General features: G+C 41.1%; 1 protein-coding gene across 1 annotated transcript in view; it reads left to right on the top strand.

Annotated features, from left to right (window-relative positions):
* The window catches only part of pcdh15b (protocadherin-related 15b), a 107,862-nt gene that overhangs the window by 28,912 nt on the left and 64,391 nt on the right, over positions 1-14,559 (top strand). The window contains exons 7-11 of the mRNA XM_079476216.1: positions 1,164-1,283; positions 1,673-1,783; positions 2,506-2,676; positions 12,668-12,776; positions 13,283-13,395. Coding sequence (XP_079332342.1) covers positions 1,164-1,283; positions 1,673-1,783; positions 2,506-2,676; positions 12,668-12,776; positions 13,283-13,395 — 624 coding nt within the window. The remainder of the gene's footprint in view (positions 1-1,163; positions 1,284-1,672; positions 1,784-2,505; positions 2,677-12,667; positions 12,777-13,282; positions 13,396-14,559) is intronic.

The raw sequence follows: 14,559 nt of genomic DNA, 5'->3' as shown, positions 1-14,559 counted from the left end.
TATTTCATCCCTCACGTTCAACACGTAGCGTTGGGGCGGGTGTGCAGGAATCCTCTCTCGGTCTCCGGAGATCTTCTCAGACTGGATTGAGTTGATGGAGAGCGTGTGGCTTTCAGCTAATTGAAAGTGCCTCCCCGGAGAGAGCTGTCAGAAGAGAGTTCCCTCATTAGGCGGAAGCGTCAGTGGCAAGCCGTCTCACCTCGAGTGGCCTCATAAACGCCAGCCTGTAGTGCCCACTATCGATTTCGAGGGAAATGTGAAGCGCATGACTGACGGGCAGATGAAGGGGACTAACACGGCTCAGTCCATCAGTCAACAAGCGCAGCGCTGCCGACTCCAACGAGGACTGCAGGAGGCTGTTGAGCTTAAGAGAGACAATGAAGTAAATAATAAAGTTGAGAAAAGCACTTGATGGACGCGTGAAGTGAATAGCAAGCTCTTCTACTGGAAATAGGATTGCGGGTGGTGCAAAAAAAGTATTATTGCAGGTGGATAAGATCAGTCATTAATGATGCAAATATGATCTAAATTCTCTAAAACATGTACGTGTTTTAAATGGCTTTTCATCAGGCAGACAGGGTGTCTATTCTTAAAGCAGAAATGTAGGCGAAACAGATCCTAAATGTAGGCAAAGCCAAACTTTTGTTTAATGAATAAAAGTGTTTGTTTAACAGCAGCCTGTTTGTTATTTGTCAAAGGTGATGGGCTTTTGATCAGATTGCTTTCCTCCAATCATCTGTACAGCTCCATCTAAACTTCCGTACCTCTCATTTCTGTTGTCAGCTACAGTATTTCTCTTTTTTTCTCGTAAATATGTCTCGTCAGAGAGGCAGCACAGGAACTAACACTTGAGTTCCCAGATGCCTCAAGCTCTCTCATCAGGTTCGAAGCCATTACTTCTTCTTCCCTCTCGCTTCTGAGAGCCGCGTCACAGCAGGACGTCGCCATGACAGCCAGAATGAGAGAAGAAAGAGAGCGTTCTGTGCTTTATCAGAGCGTCTCACAGAGGACTGATGTTTGACACTGGTCAACACGCTTCAGGCAAAAACTCCAGATGATGAAATGGCATTTCATAGGATGAAAAAACGTCTCGCTGTTGGACGTTTAGAGACACTAAACCGAGCTTTCATGTTTCGCTCCACACTTGTTTTTATCTCTTCCAGTTGACGCCCGTTGGAACCACCATCTTCTCAGGGTTTACAGGAAATAACGGGGCTGTTGACATTGATGATGGACCCAACGGACAGATTGAATACACCATTCAATACAACCCCAAAGACCAGGTAATCCACCCCACCGACTGTGCTGTGTGTCTCTGTGCATTCGACCATAATGAAATGATCATGAGTTTAGAAAAACACTAAGAAAATAGTCATTCATCATCAAATGTGAACCACGATTGAAAATACATAGAGCCAAAAGAGAGAAAACACTGTTACAATAAACAACGTTCAAGATGTATAAGCTCTGATATCATTGTAGCGTGAGGACACGTCCTCTTTAAAACGTCTGCCCTACAAAACAGGGTCATGAGGTTTTGAAAGTCGATCAGTTTTGTTCCATCAGCATTCTCTCCTCACTGAAGCAGACAGATGATGAATATCTCATGAGTGTGAGTGTGTGTGTATGAGGAGAGGGAAGCCCTTCTGACCGACCCTTTCCTTCTCCACAGACCACGAACCGGACATTCGACATCCCCCTCACCCTGTCTGGCTCTGTGGTTCTGAGAGAGAGACTGAATTACGAGGAGATCACACGCTACCTGGTTATCATTCAGGCCAACGTAAGTCTGTACAGCCCATACTTGAAAGCTGATGATGATGATGTGACTTTGTGTTTATGTGAGCAGACAATTTGTGTGTGTGTTATTTTATCATGGTTTGTAGCATTGTTTGGCGGAAAGACACCAAGTGAGAATATAAGATGAAATGTCAGACAGCACTTATTATCCATGTGATCCATTGAGAATTAAAGGAGTCGTCGTGTACCGAAATGAAGGGACTTTTCCTTTTCATTAAAGATGTAAAAATGTACAATTCCTATTTTTTCATGAAATATTGAAGCGTTTATTCTAAATATTTCATCCACTTATTCCTTTTCAAACTGTGTTTCGGTTAAAATCTGAAAAAACACATCCATCCTGTAATGACTCTCCATCTTAAATGACGTATGTTAGACGGCTTGGGCGGAGCATCCGTTAACTCCTCCCCTTTAACTATCGGTCTGCTACCAGTTCCATTTCTAAACGAAACCGCATCCAATCAAATCATACGGAAAGAGAAAAGCTATTTATCTCATTCAAAATTCCATTTCACTCGGGAATGCGTCAAAATACAGAAGTAAAAACGATCGCAACTCACAAAGCCTTTAAAGTCACATGAAATTTGCATAAGCATTTGCAAAAGCACATTATGTAACCATGTAAAAACCCATGGAATCATGAGGTATGTGGCAATTTCAATGGGATTAACACATGCAATCACTTGTGTTTGTCTTTCGCAACAGGACAGAGCGCCGAATCCAGCCAACCGGCTCACCGCCACCACCACGCTGACAGTTGATGTGTTGGATGGAGATGACATGGGTCCAATGTTCCTGCCCTGCAGTCTGGTGGACAACACCCGCGACTGCAGACCTCTCACTTACCATGCCAGTATACTGGAGCTCACCCATCCCGTGAGTACTGACGTCGTCTTCTCATATAGATGTTTGTATTCTGACTGGCACGTACCTCGCACTTCTGCTCTTGAGAAACATCTATATTTCATGACAGATCAACAATGTTCTCTGTAAGCTGCTCATGTTTGCCCGAGCGCCTCTGCTGCTGTCAATACAATCTCTTTGAATTGGTCCCAGTTTAGGACTTTCATGCCTAGTTTTCAAATAATCAGTAAGATCGGTTGTTGTTTATATTTGCCATTTCTCATGAATTTGCAAAACAGGTTATTGAATGCGCTCTTGTGTAACATGGATTAAAGTTTTCTGTCGCTACGACGGATTTCCGTCACTGCAGGGTTCCCGCCTGTCCCTAATGTCTTAAATTCACTTTTCGTCATTTTAACCCTTTTACGCAAATAATAATATCCCGCTGTGATCATTCTAGGCTGGTCTCTGCAGCGTACGATCACCCCGGTGTGATTAGAACATTCAGCGCTTTGACTGGCACTGAGTCAGACTCAATCCTGTCTCATATCACAACTGTGCAGTGCTTTTAACCAGATAATGTTTCATTTAGGCTTCAGACATCGAGCACAAAATACATTTTGAGTTTGTAAAATACACTGACTGATGTCTATGGGAGAGGCAAGAAGAACTGTTTTCACTTTAATCTTTAAAAGCAAGCCAGTAGAAAACGTACCCGTGTCACAGCGCTGTGATTCTGGTACAGTTTTTGAGAAGTGCAAACAGTTAGAATGAAATTGAATGAATGCATTTAACAATTAGTTTTGTTGAAAACTAGTTATGACATTCAGAGCTTATTGAATCACACACAAAATCCACAGATGAGACTTTAAAAAAAATAAGCAATTTGCATGTGTAATGTGGTGAAATGATCATCAAAGCACAAGTGAAATGCCACCGGCGCCATCATTCAGCAGAAACGTTCATGTGCCCATGTGCTTTAATGTTTAACCGTTGCATTCTCATCGAGTTTGCTTTCTTTATGGTGGAATTGCAGATCCTGATTGTTTTGCAGACGTAGGTTTTGTCAATGCATGTTGGAAAAAGTCTACAGCACGTTCAGTTTCTGATCAGGTTTTCATTATCATTAAGGTGTTTAGACCATAAACCCGAGGGAATGTTACCCACGTGTGTTTTAATGACCACAAGAAATGAGTTTGTGAAGTGAAACTAAACATAATGTAGATGAATGAGTTTATTAAGAGAGCGTTGGTGAACGGCAGAAAACGTCAAATCAAGTGTAAATATTTTTGGGGGCTAAACATAGTCTTTCGGAGGGTTCTGAGGGTTGTGTTAAGCTCTGGAGGTCAAAGGTCACAGTTAGATGTCAGCGCTGAGCCTCCAGCATCAGCAGTCTTACGTGATAAAAGCTCTTTTGTAAGCCTGAAATGATGGCCACGGGGTATACACGTCTAAATCAGCATTTCTATTAGCCTCAGATCTGCTTGATGTATTGAGAAGTCGACTTATTTTTTTTAGGGAAACTCTCAGGAAAATGATGTTCGACTGAAATATTGAGCATTGTCGGGTCTTTTGCTTGAAATGGCATTCATAAATCATTTTACTCCAGTAATGTGTAGTAATTCTGAGGGCGTTCTGTATCTTAGCATTGTGTGCTGCGGTTCCAGCCGCTTGCATGACAAATGGCTCATCGTGTTACTCATTTGTGAGTCGCTTTGGATAAAAGCATCTGTTGAACGAATACTGGGATATGAAACAAGCCAAGAATGGGATTTGATCCATCTGGAATTGACTGGGCTGTGAGAAATGGCTGATACAAATCAGCGTTGATGCAGTAAGACCTGGAAAAATATACAATGTGTAACATTTATAACCAATATAACCAATGGTTCTTGGCTCGTGATCATAGGGGAACCGTTTTTTAGTGCTATAAAGCACCATATCGAGGTTCTTCAGAGGTTCTTCAGAGGTTCTTTAGAGGTTCTTTAGAGGTTCTTCAGAGGTTCTTTAGAGGTTCTTTAGAGGTTCTTTGGGGTGACTGAGGTGCACATTATTTTTAGAGTGTAGATGTATTTGTATTTCTCTATAAATATCCCTTAAAATGTGATATAATCTTCAATTTCATAAGTGACAGCAGTTTTTTCTCATTTTTGAACAAATGATTCAAACACGTACTGTATATAATACAAATGACTCTCATTTTTCTTACCCACGAAAGCTATAGCCGATATAAGGCTGTGTAGATGTCTTGGATGTTTTGCATGACTCGACTGTGGAATTGAGGTCAGAAATGTTCATCCTCGCACTGATGCCGTTTTACCCCTTTATAGCGAAACATTGTCAGATTGCTTGACTTTTGAAGTTTTACATCATAGACAGGTGAAATGTGGCTGTTCAATTCCCTGACGCCCCTCGAAAAATTCATTTGTTCCTCAATGATAGCAAACCCTCCACCAGGACACGTGCCCACTCGAACCATTACACTCCTTCATCCAGAAGAGCTGATGAGAGGAACAGAAATGTGTTGCAAGAAGAGAAAATGACCAAAAACTTGTTCTCAACAGAGACCTCCCGTGATTAATGTTGTCCAATCAGAACGTTTATTTAGATTTTTAATTGTGAAACAGTGTAAGTGGCAAGTGCTCAATGTCTTATTAATTCATGCTTATTTTTTGTGCAGTGGCAACTACACTCTTAAAAATAAAGATGCCATAGAAGAAGCATTTTTGGTTCAAGGGTTCGTCAAAGAACCATTTTACTTTTTTATCATTTTGTAAAGGTTCTTTATGGATCCAAAAGGTTCTTCTTTGGCATCGAATAACCTTTTTTTAAAGAGTGTACTATCATAAACAGTAGCATACTGTATATAATTGGCCATTGTATGGTGACATATGTAGTGGTATACAACAACATGAACAACCTTTTAAGCGCATTTATTTTTAAATAAATTCAGTGCAGTCAATGCTGGAAAAAATTCATTGTAGAGAAAAGAAATGCAACTTTTTACAGCTCAGTCTGTCCATGCTCATCTGACCAGCAGAAGCTGTGAATCTCTTCAGTCTGTGGATGGATGATGATCATCTTCTCTCATCAGCTGTCGTTCTGTTCTGTGTCCATTAACTTCCACCGTCACCTCTATGGTATGTCGTCTCTGCGCAACACGTCTGCACTCTTCTGTGTTCCTCTGGCTTGTGTGCTTTCTGGAGTCCAATCATTTCACTCGCGTTCCTGTTAAGAGAAAAGCGGACATTTTCTGAATATAAAGTGAGCTGAAAGAGAACAGCATTAGAACTTCACATGGAGTTGGCGGTATGATTGAAAATGATTTTTATCACGTTACCAAGGAACCTTGCCTGGTTCATTTTCGACAGTGAGCCCCTGCTGATCCAGAGAACTGTATGAGCAGAAAACTATTCTGTGAATGGCATTTTAACAATCGTCATGTATTGTGATGAACTGTTTTTGGGGGAGCAACATAGAAATCGTTTAGGCTGATAAAAAAGAAAGACTGAATGCGCTGTAAATGGCTTTGAAGAAAGCATCAGCCCAAGGCATAAAGGCAATAATATCTCCCTTCTAATCAAGCAGTCTGTCAACATCCGACGTTCCCATGCAGCTACTAAAATAACTTTAGATTTCTTAACTAGAAGCGTGAAATCTGAGGAGATCAGTATCTGGAGAGGCTGAAGAAGATTCTGGAAGTGTCGCTGCTTTCACCTGCACTAACTGATGGTGTCCGACAGGCGTTTTTATCGGCTCGCTGAGAGCCCGTGCACTCTTAACTCAACATGAAAGGTGAGCTGAAGCACCGTGCAGGAAATAGATGGTTCAGCTCCGAAGTCAAATACCTTTGGGAAAGCAGGACACTTTCACAGTATAAATATCACAAAGGGAGAACTGGAAGTGCAAAAATGAATAGCTGTTTTCAGTCTCTACTGCCCATTTCAGCTCAGCCATTATTGCACGCGTCCGGCTGATGTTGCTCTAATGGGTTTTCCTCATTTCACCGCTGTGAGCGGGAAAAGCAGTAGGTGTTGTGATCCTGAGGCGTTTCATAAATTCTGTAATGACATTAATTTGATCATCTGCTTTCACCATATGCATTTCATACACTGGACGTCCATTATCAATGTTACAGAAGCTGTGTACATCGTTTTTTGTGATTCTTCTGGTTTCTGCTCTGTAAATGTCCAACTTGATTGATGGAGAGAAAGTTCTTCTGATTGGTTACACAAGAAATCTGATCTTTTAATTCAACCTGAATCCTAAAGAAAACAGGTGTAGTCATGCGTCTTGGCCGTATATTTTATCTTCAAGGTGCAGCATCTGCTACTGTTTCATTTTACTGATGGATCGCCATTCAGAGAACTCAATCTGCTTTTGGTCTGATAAGGATCATTTCGTGAAATTTTCATTGTGATTTGTTAGCTGAAATGAGGATTTCTGAATTTGTTGCTGTGAAGTCATTTTGTGGTTGTAGTTTGATTTTAAAAGCTGTAATGGTGTGGCAGGTCACCTGGTGTGGACCGTCTCTCCGGCTGTATTTAGTTTGGATTGCTGTGTGTTTTGTTTGTGTCTGTGCATCACTGATCTATATAAATGACAGGTATGCCCATGACCAGTGGCGATCCGTGACTTCTCTTCAGGGGAAACAGTAATGTGAGTGTGAAGTTTGGCGAAACATGGATTTAGTCAGTCATGTGTGTGGTGCGTCATGTCCAAATACGTGTTCAGCAAGTCACGTGAACCTATGTGCATCACGCATAATGTCAAAATACATGCCTGCTGCAGATGCGTCAAAAGTGTTTATGATAGTATATCATAGTCATGAAGCTTTAATTCTAAACATTTACACTGTTACAACAGCGTGCAATACACACTCAACTTCTATACATTGATTTCTATATGTTGCTATTCTGAACAAAATAAACATAAACATTGGAAAAACATCAGAAGTGACAATTAATTGAAACACATGCAAACTAAAAACTTATCGTGCATCCAAAAAGCTGAAAAACGGGTTCTTTTAGATCATAATTTTGACACTAAAGAAGATATTTTGAAGAATGTTGGACAGAAAACAGTTCTGGGGAAATCTTGACTACTATTGTCCTTTGTCCTACTATGGGAGTCATTGGGGTCCAAGAACTGTTTATTTACAAGCGTTCATCCAAATATCTTTCTCTGTGTTCAACCAAATTCTTTGTAAGAAGTAGGACTTTTGAGTATATGAGTTTTATAAAGAAGCTAAAAGCAACTTTCAGTAAAGTGTAAGATTAATTCTTAAGTTTTGACTAAAGTGTTGTAAATGAATTAACACAAAATGGCCGTCCTTGACCACTTGCTGGGAGTCTGCAAGGGTGAAGTCATAGCAGCATGTTACCATTTATTCATGACCGAAACAAGACATTACTCAATTCAGACATTACATTACTATTTTTTTGCATTCATAAATACACTTGCAATCCATGACTTATTTGGTGAAAATAAACTACAGGCCTGTCTCCCTTCTTCCCTTCATCGCCAAAGCCCTGGAGCGAGTTGTGTTCAACCAGCTCTCCTCCTTTCTCATGCAAAACAACCTCCTGGACAGCAATCAGTCTGGTTTCAAGACCGGTAATTCCACAGAGACTGCACTGCTCTCAGTCATCGAAGCCCTGACACTAGCAAAAGCATCATTCATGTCATCTGTGCTCATCCTACTGGATCTGTCTGCTGCCTTTGACACTGCCAATCATCACATCCTCCTGTCTTCTCTCAGTGCTATGGGTGTCTCTGGAATGGCGTTGCAATGGTTTGAGTCCTACCTCTCGGGTAGGTCATTCAGAGTATCCTGGAGAGATGAGGTCTCCGCGTCCCAACAGCTCAGCACGGGGGTGCCACAGTGCTTGGACTCTTCTCCATTTACATGACATCCCTCTGCTCGGCCATTCAGAAGCATGACTTCTTCTATCACTGCTATGCCGACGACACACAACTCTACTTGTCATTTCACGTCATCTGACGGTCACTGCTCGCATCGCGGCATGCCTGAGTGACATCTCGCTTTGGATGAAGGATCATCACCTGCAGCTAAACCTTGCAAAAACGGAACTGCTTGTGATCCCAGCCAACCCAAAGATTCACCTCAACCTTGCCATTCAACTAGGCTCATCAACGATTACACCGTCCAGCACAGCCAGAAACCTGGGGGTGGTAATCGATGATCGGCTTAACCTCACAAGTCATGTTGCCAGGACCACCCGGTCCTTTAGATTCATCCTCTACAACATTAGAAAAATTAGACCTTTCCTATCGGAGCACTCTACGCCAGTCCTAGTCCAGGCTCTTGTCCTGTCCAAACTGGATTATTGCAATGCGCTTCTGGCTGGACTTCCTGCTTGCACAATCAAACCTCTCCAGATGATCCAGAATGCGGCAGCAAGAGTGGTCTTCAATGAACCAAAGAGAGCGCATGTAACTCCGCTCTTCATCAGGTTACACTGGCTCCCTGTTGCCGCCCGCATAAAGTTCAAAGCTATGCTCCTGGCCTACAAGACCAACACCGGATCTGCACCATCGTATCTCTACTCGCTAATGCAGATCTATGTTCCTGCCAGATCACTGCGGTCTGCAAAGGAACAACGACCAGTGGTACCATCCCAAAAAGGAAAAAAGTCACTCTTGCGTACCTTCTCTGGATCTGTTCCACATTGGTGGAATGATCTACCAGCTGCTACAAGTTCATCTTTAAAAAACACCTAAAAACGCATCTCTTCCGTCAACACTTCGCTGATTGATTTTTCCTAATTCTCTTCCCTTTCCTTCTTTAAAAAAAAAAAATAACTTACTAACCTCACTATTCTTAGATTTGTATACTGTGCTAGGCTTTAATGGACTAGTTTGATACACTTATGTATTTTGTTGCCTATGTTGTTATAATTGCTTCCAATGTTTCCTCATCTGTAAGTCGCTTTTGATAAAAGCGTCTGCTAAATGTAAATGTAGATTTTGTTGGACCGTGGGGTCCCCGTTCTGTCTTGGCCGGGTTCAGCTGCAGGTGATGCTCCTATACATTTTACATAGGTATCTGCAATCCCTTGGGATCCAACCCACAACCTTGCGTTGTTAGCGCAATGCTCTTACCACTGAAGCCTGAGAGATGGCGACAGAGATGCAAAAGTGAAGAATTGCAGTTTCAAAAATGTGATGTTGACACACTTAAGAGTAAATTTCTTTTCTTCCACTGAACACAAAAGATGACTCTTGTTAACTGGCCCCCATTCACTTGCATTGGTTTTGTGTCCACACAATAGAAGTTAATGGTGTCCAGTGCTGTTCAGGTTACCAATTTTCTACAAAATATCTTCTTTCGTGTTCTGCGGAAGAAGAAAAAAGTTGTAAAGTTTAGAAATGACAAGAGGTTGATTAAATGATGACGTAATATACATTTTTGGGTGAACTATCTCTGTCCCCGTGAACCGGAAGGTTTACTTTGTGGGCGTGGCTTTCACCTTTCTTTGCGATTTGATTGGCAATATAAAACAGCCGTTGCATTTTGAAATGGAACTGGCAACGGACTGACAGTCAAGGAGACTTTAGTATCCAAACACACTGGACATCTCTGATGTTGTAATAAGTCTAGTTTCTTTTTTCAAGGTCGCACTGAAATGAGTAGTGAGCTACTTTAGTTTATCATCATGCCATAAGTAATATCATCAAACACATTAGGTAAAATAAGTCATTTCCCTGTGAGTAATTTCTGCCGTGACTGTACAAATGTAGCATCTGTGTGGATAATGGATGACTGGAGGTGTATTATGGGTAATGTTCGCAGTGAAGAGGCAGTGAGTCACTGATTTACCGCCGTCACAGGCATTATAATTACAGGGGCTGGGAATTACAGGGCAACCGTGAGAAATAAATCTTCACCCTGCTGCTCATTTCTACTACTGCTTATTAACTCTCGCAGGAATACGCAGGCACGCGTGCGTCCGTGTGTGTCCTCGTTCTTCCGTGTTCTTATGCTGCCGAGATGTTGAAATGCGGACGGTGATATTTATCTTCCTATAGCTGCTTGGCATTTGTGATTATTTATATCTCTTCATATTGTACGCTTGCATCATCAGCCCTGATTCATTCACCTCTTCACTTCAACGTCTCTCGTTCTGCTAAGAAACGCATCACTGTGACGTGACACACATTTTACTGTTTGGAATCCACATGTTAAAGGAACGAAACTGAAAATCATGATTTACTTTCATGTTGTTGATTGTTACGTTACGTCATTATTTGTTCTAATAATCTCAGTTATGCAAAAGACTGTTAATGAATAACACTCAGTCCTTTTTTACGCCTCATTCTTCATTTATTGTACAGTGTGTCTGTGTCTGTCACAGCATCATCCCGCCCAAATGGACAAATGGTCTCGTGGTCCTAAAGATGTCTGGATCTCTGCTGACTTACGGGTTCACCTCCGTCACTCGCTGTAACAGTGAGAGGTCTTGAATTAAAGATGAGCTTATTTACTGAGTGCTGATGTTCTGTCTGAGACAGCGAGAGAATTACTTCCCCCTCGGGCTCAGGAGACGTGTTCGACACGTCTCCAAAGCTCATAAACGGCAGAGAGGAAAGACGGCCTTGATTCTCGCAGACACACGTGCAGCGGTGGGCGGGGAACATGGATGGCAGTGTTGACATGCGATGCTTACGTTGCATCTCCCCTCGACATCTGCTTTCTTCTGAGCCCTGGCGTTCGCCACACGTGTTGAGCAGATGTGATGCTGTGCAGGCGCAGCGAAACAACTGCACTTTAAGCACGTGTTAGTCTTCACAGTGAAAATCATTTTTTCTATGATTTAACAGTTTTGCATTTTTTATTAATCAATAAGAAAGGATTTTAGAGGTATATGCTACATTTATTTATTTCTGGTTTCATTTAAACTGACTTAGAAATGAAATATTATTGAACATTTTGTCAAAGATTCATACATCCACCAAACTGAATAATGAGCATCATTTAAGCATAATTTATTTTCAAATGTTACATTTTGTAAGTTTGTCAAACCCGTTGTCAGATTGTTTTTTCCTTGTTTTAAAGATGCAATCCGAAATTTTTGTGGTAAAAAAATGTCGCATGCAATTTTATGTTTAATTAAAATTTGTTAGATTTACTAAATATATAGTAGAATAAAAAGGATAAATGATGTCAATATGTTTATTAGCAAACTTTGTGGCAAACTTCGAAAACATTTATCCAACAATGGGTCTCATTCACTAAGCATGCGTACGCACAAGTTTGTACAAATCATGATTCACTCAAACTTTCACACAAGGCATACTTGCAGATAGGAACAGCTGAAAGCACACGTACACAAATATCACCAGTCTCTCTCTCTCTCTCTCTCTCTCTCTATATATATATATATAATTACGCGTAGATGTATATTTATTTTTACAATAATTTGATCATACACAGTGAAAGATTAAGAAAAGCTGCGTTATACAGTAGCTCGAGCTGCGGTGGTTCTCTAAATAACAGCTCATTACAGCCGACTGAAGAGAACTCTGTATAAAAGGTGTTTTACTGTGTGCGAACTGATTTAGACGACTGCACACTTGGATTTACTTGCGAGAGCGCGTCTATAAATTTATTAACATTAGGACGAGGTTAAGAACAAATTAATGCGCGTACGAACGTGTTGTGAATCAGGCAGAAGGTTTTCGTGAGAAGTTCAAATGTGCTTATATGAATGAGACCCATTGATTTACACAGCAAAAACAACCAAATTAAAGGCTAAACAGTTATGGCATAATTAATTTAAACTGCACTGCATTCTGGGAACCCGTGTATAAACTACATGGATGGAATTGTCTGTTGAGATGGAAGTCATTTTGCATCTTTTTACAACCAATAAAATAGCTCAAAATATCTTTTGCAGTTTTGCATCTACTATGTGTCTTTCTTTCACAGATTCGAAAATATTTTCAAAGGAAAAAAAATGTCAATGAACTAATATAAACCACTGTGTGTTTCTGCACGCAGAGTCGTGTGAACCCGGTCAATGTGACGCCCCCTATCCAAGCAGTGGATCAGGATAGAAACATTCAGCCTCCGTCGGACCGCCCGGGTATCCTCTACTCCATCCTCATCGGTAGGTGTCCCTCAGGCTCTCCGTGGTCTATATTCAGTCTCTGTTGGCACGCAGGGCCTCGCTGGGGACGAAACGGTGCTTTTCCCGGGGAAGCAGAGCAGAGTTCAGCGGGAGTCAAATGCATTTTTGCTTCAGGCGAGGTGCGGCCACCTGCCGGGCTCCGAGATGAAGCCTGGAAGCAGAGCAGCGGGCTGTGGACATCCTGCGTGCCCCTGGAATGGTTAAACCTCTAATATGGGATATGTAACAACGTCGGCTTTGACAGCGACCTCATGCTTTTAAATGTCGACAGAAGACTCAATATTATGTGTGGCTATTATTAGAGAGAGAGAGAGAGACTGCATTAGTGCTGTTACTTTACCTTTCTGTTTGAAGTATAGCTTTGAAAATGAATATGCTACTGAGTGTGTTACTAAATCACGATGCCCCTGTGAATTATTATTTCCAATACACTTGAATGGGAGTCATTCATCTTGTCGTTTCTCTCTCTCGTCCCGTGTTTTCAGGGAAACCTGCGTCATATGCGGACTACTTCTCATTGAATGGGAGCACGGCCGAGCTTCTCCTACTGCGGCCCATCAGCAGAGAACAACAGCAGCATTTTGATCTGGTCATCAAGGTAATAATAACCAAGATCGATTCATTTGAGAGCGTTGTGAAGTCGGGCTTCTGTTATTATTATATTTAAATGATAGTGTATATCTCACCTAATCCCTGATTGCTCTGTAAATGTAAGTTGCTTTGGATAAAAGCGTCTGCTAATTGACTAAATGTAAATGGAATAGAAAGAATACAGACGAAAGAATAATTAGCCGAGGTTTACAGTCAATAAGCATTTTTTCTGTTACAAAAATAACATTCCATCGCAAAATCACAATAGTAGATGCTCTATTCCTTTCTTCCTTTTATCCAAAGCGCTACAAGATAAAAATGAAAATACATGAAAATAAAAAGCTCTGATACTGTGCTGTACTTGAAGAAAATTGAAAGATTGGTTTCATGTGTTGTTTACTTGTACAAAACCCAAATTAAAAAATACTAGAAAATATCTGTCAACAATAACTAACTTTTCCCGTGAGTTATAAAGAGCGTGGAACACGATTGTTCGCGTTGGGTGTGATCCCAGCATTATTTTAGTGTGAGTGACGCAAGCTGAGAAATGTTTTTAACTTGCGCGGAAGACAAGATTTGCGCCGCCCGGTTTGCGGCATTCACGTTCTACATTGACTTTGTATGTATTTAATTGGGCAAATCGCTTAATTTGCGTTTGGTATGAACACAGCATTACTGACTAATGGTAAAACTTGGATAATATAAACGTCATTAAATGAGCTGGTGCTGTTTGTGAAGCTGGCCTATCTACTCAAACTAACATCAGAGATGTTTGGAAGCACGACAGTAAATCAGCCTTTAAATGACTTTTAGAGGAAAGTATTTTAACACCAACATGGAAATGACACACTTCAGCTTTAAATGGGGCCGTGAACCGTGCGATTTTAAATTTCCCAAATCAATCCATGACATTTTCATCAAGAGACCCCTGTTTAGCAAATTATTTCACTTTTGTATAGCCGAAAGTGTTTTTAAATAATGTCACCGGTAAGGGAGGAATTTGTGAAATCTAACAATCACATTACTGAATTTGCAGCCGTGTGATGATCTTGAAGTGTGCCGGGTGTAAATGGGGGACGTTTGCGAATGACCAGAATTAACAAGCTCTTCTCTTTGTTTCATTTTAAAGGGCACGTCTGTAGATAGTGTTAAGCCCTTGTGTGCCCGTAGA

Source organism: Barbatula barbatula (genome assembly GCF_947034865.1).
Source record: "Barbatula barbatula genome assembly, chromosome: 16".
NCBI lineage: Eukaryota > Metazoa > Chordata > Actinopteri > Cypriniformes > Nemacheilidae > Barbatula > Barbatula barbatula.
This window is presented reverse-complemented; position numbering and strand designations above follow the sequence as displayed.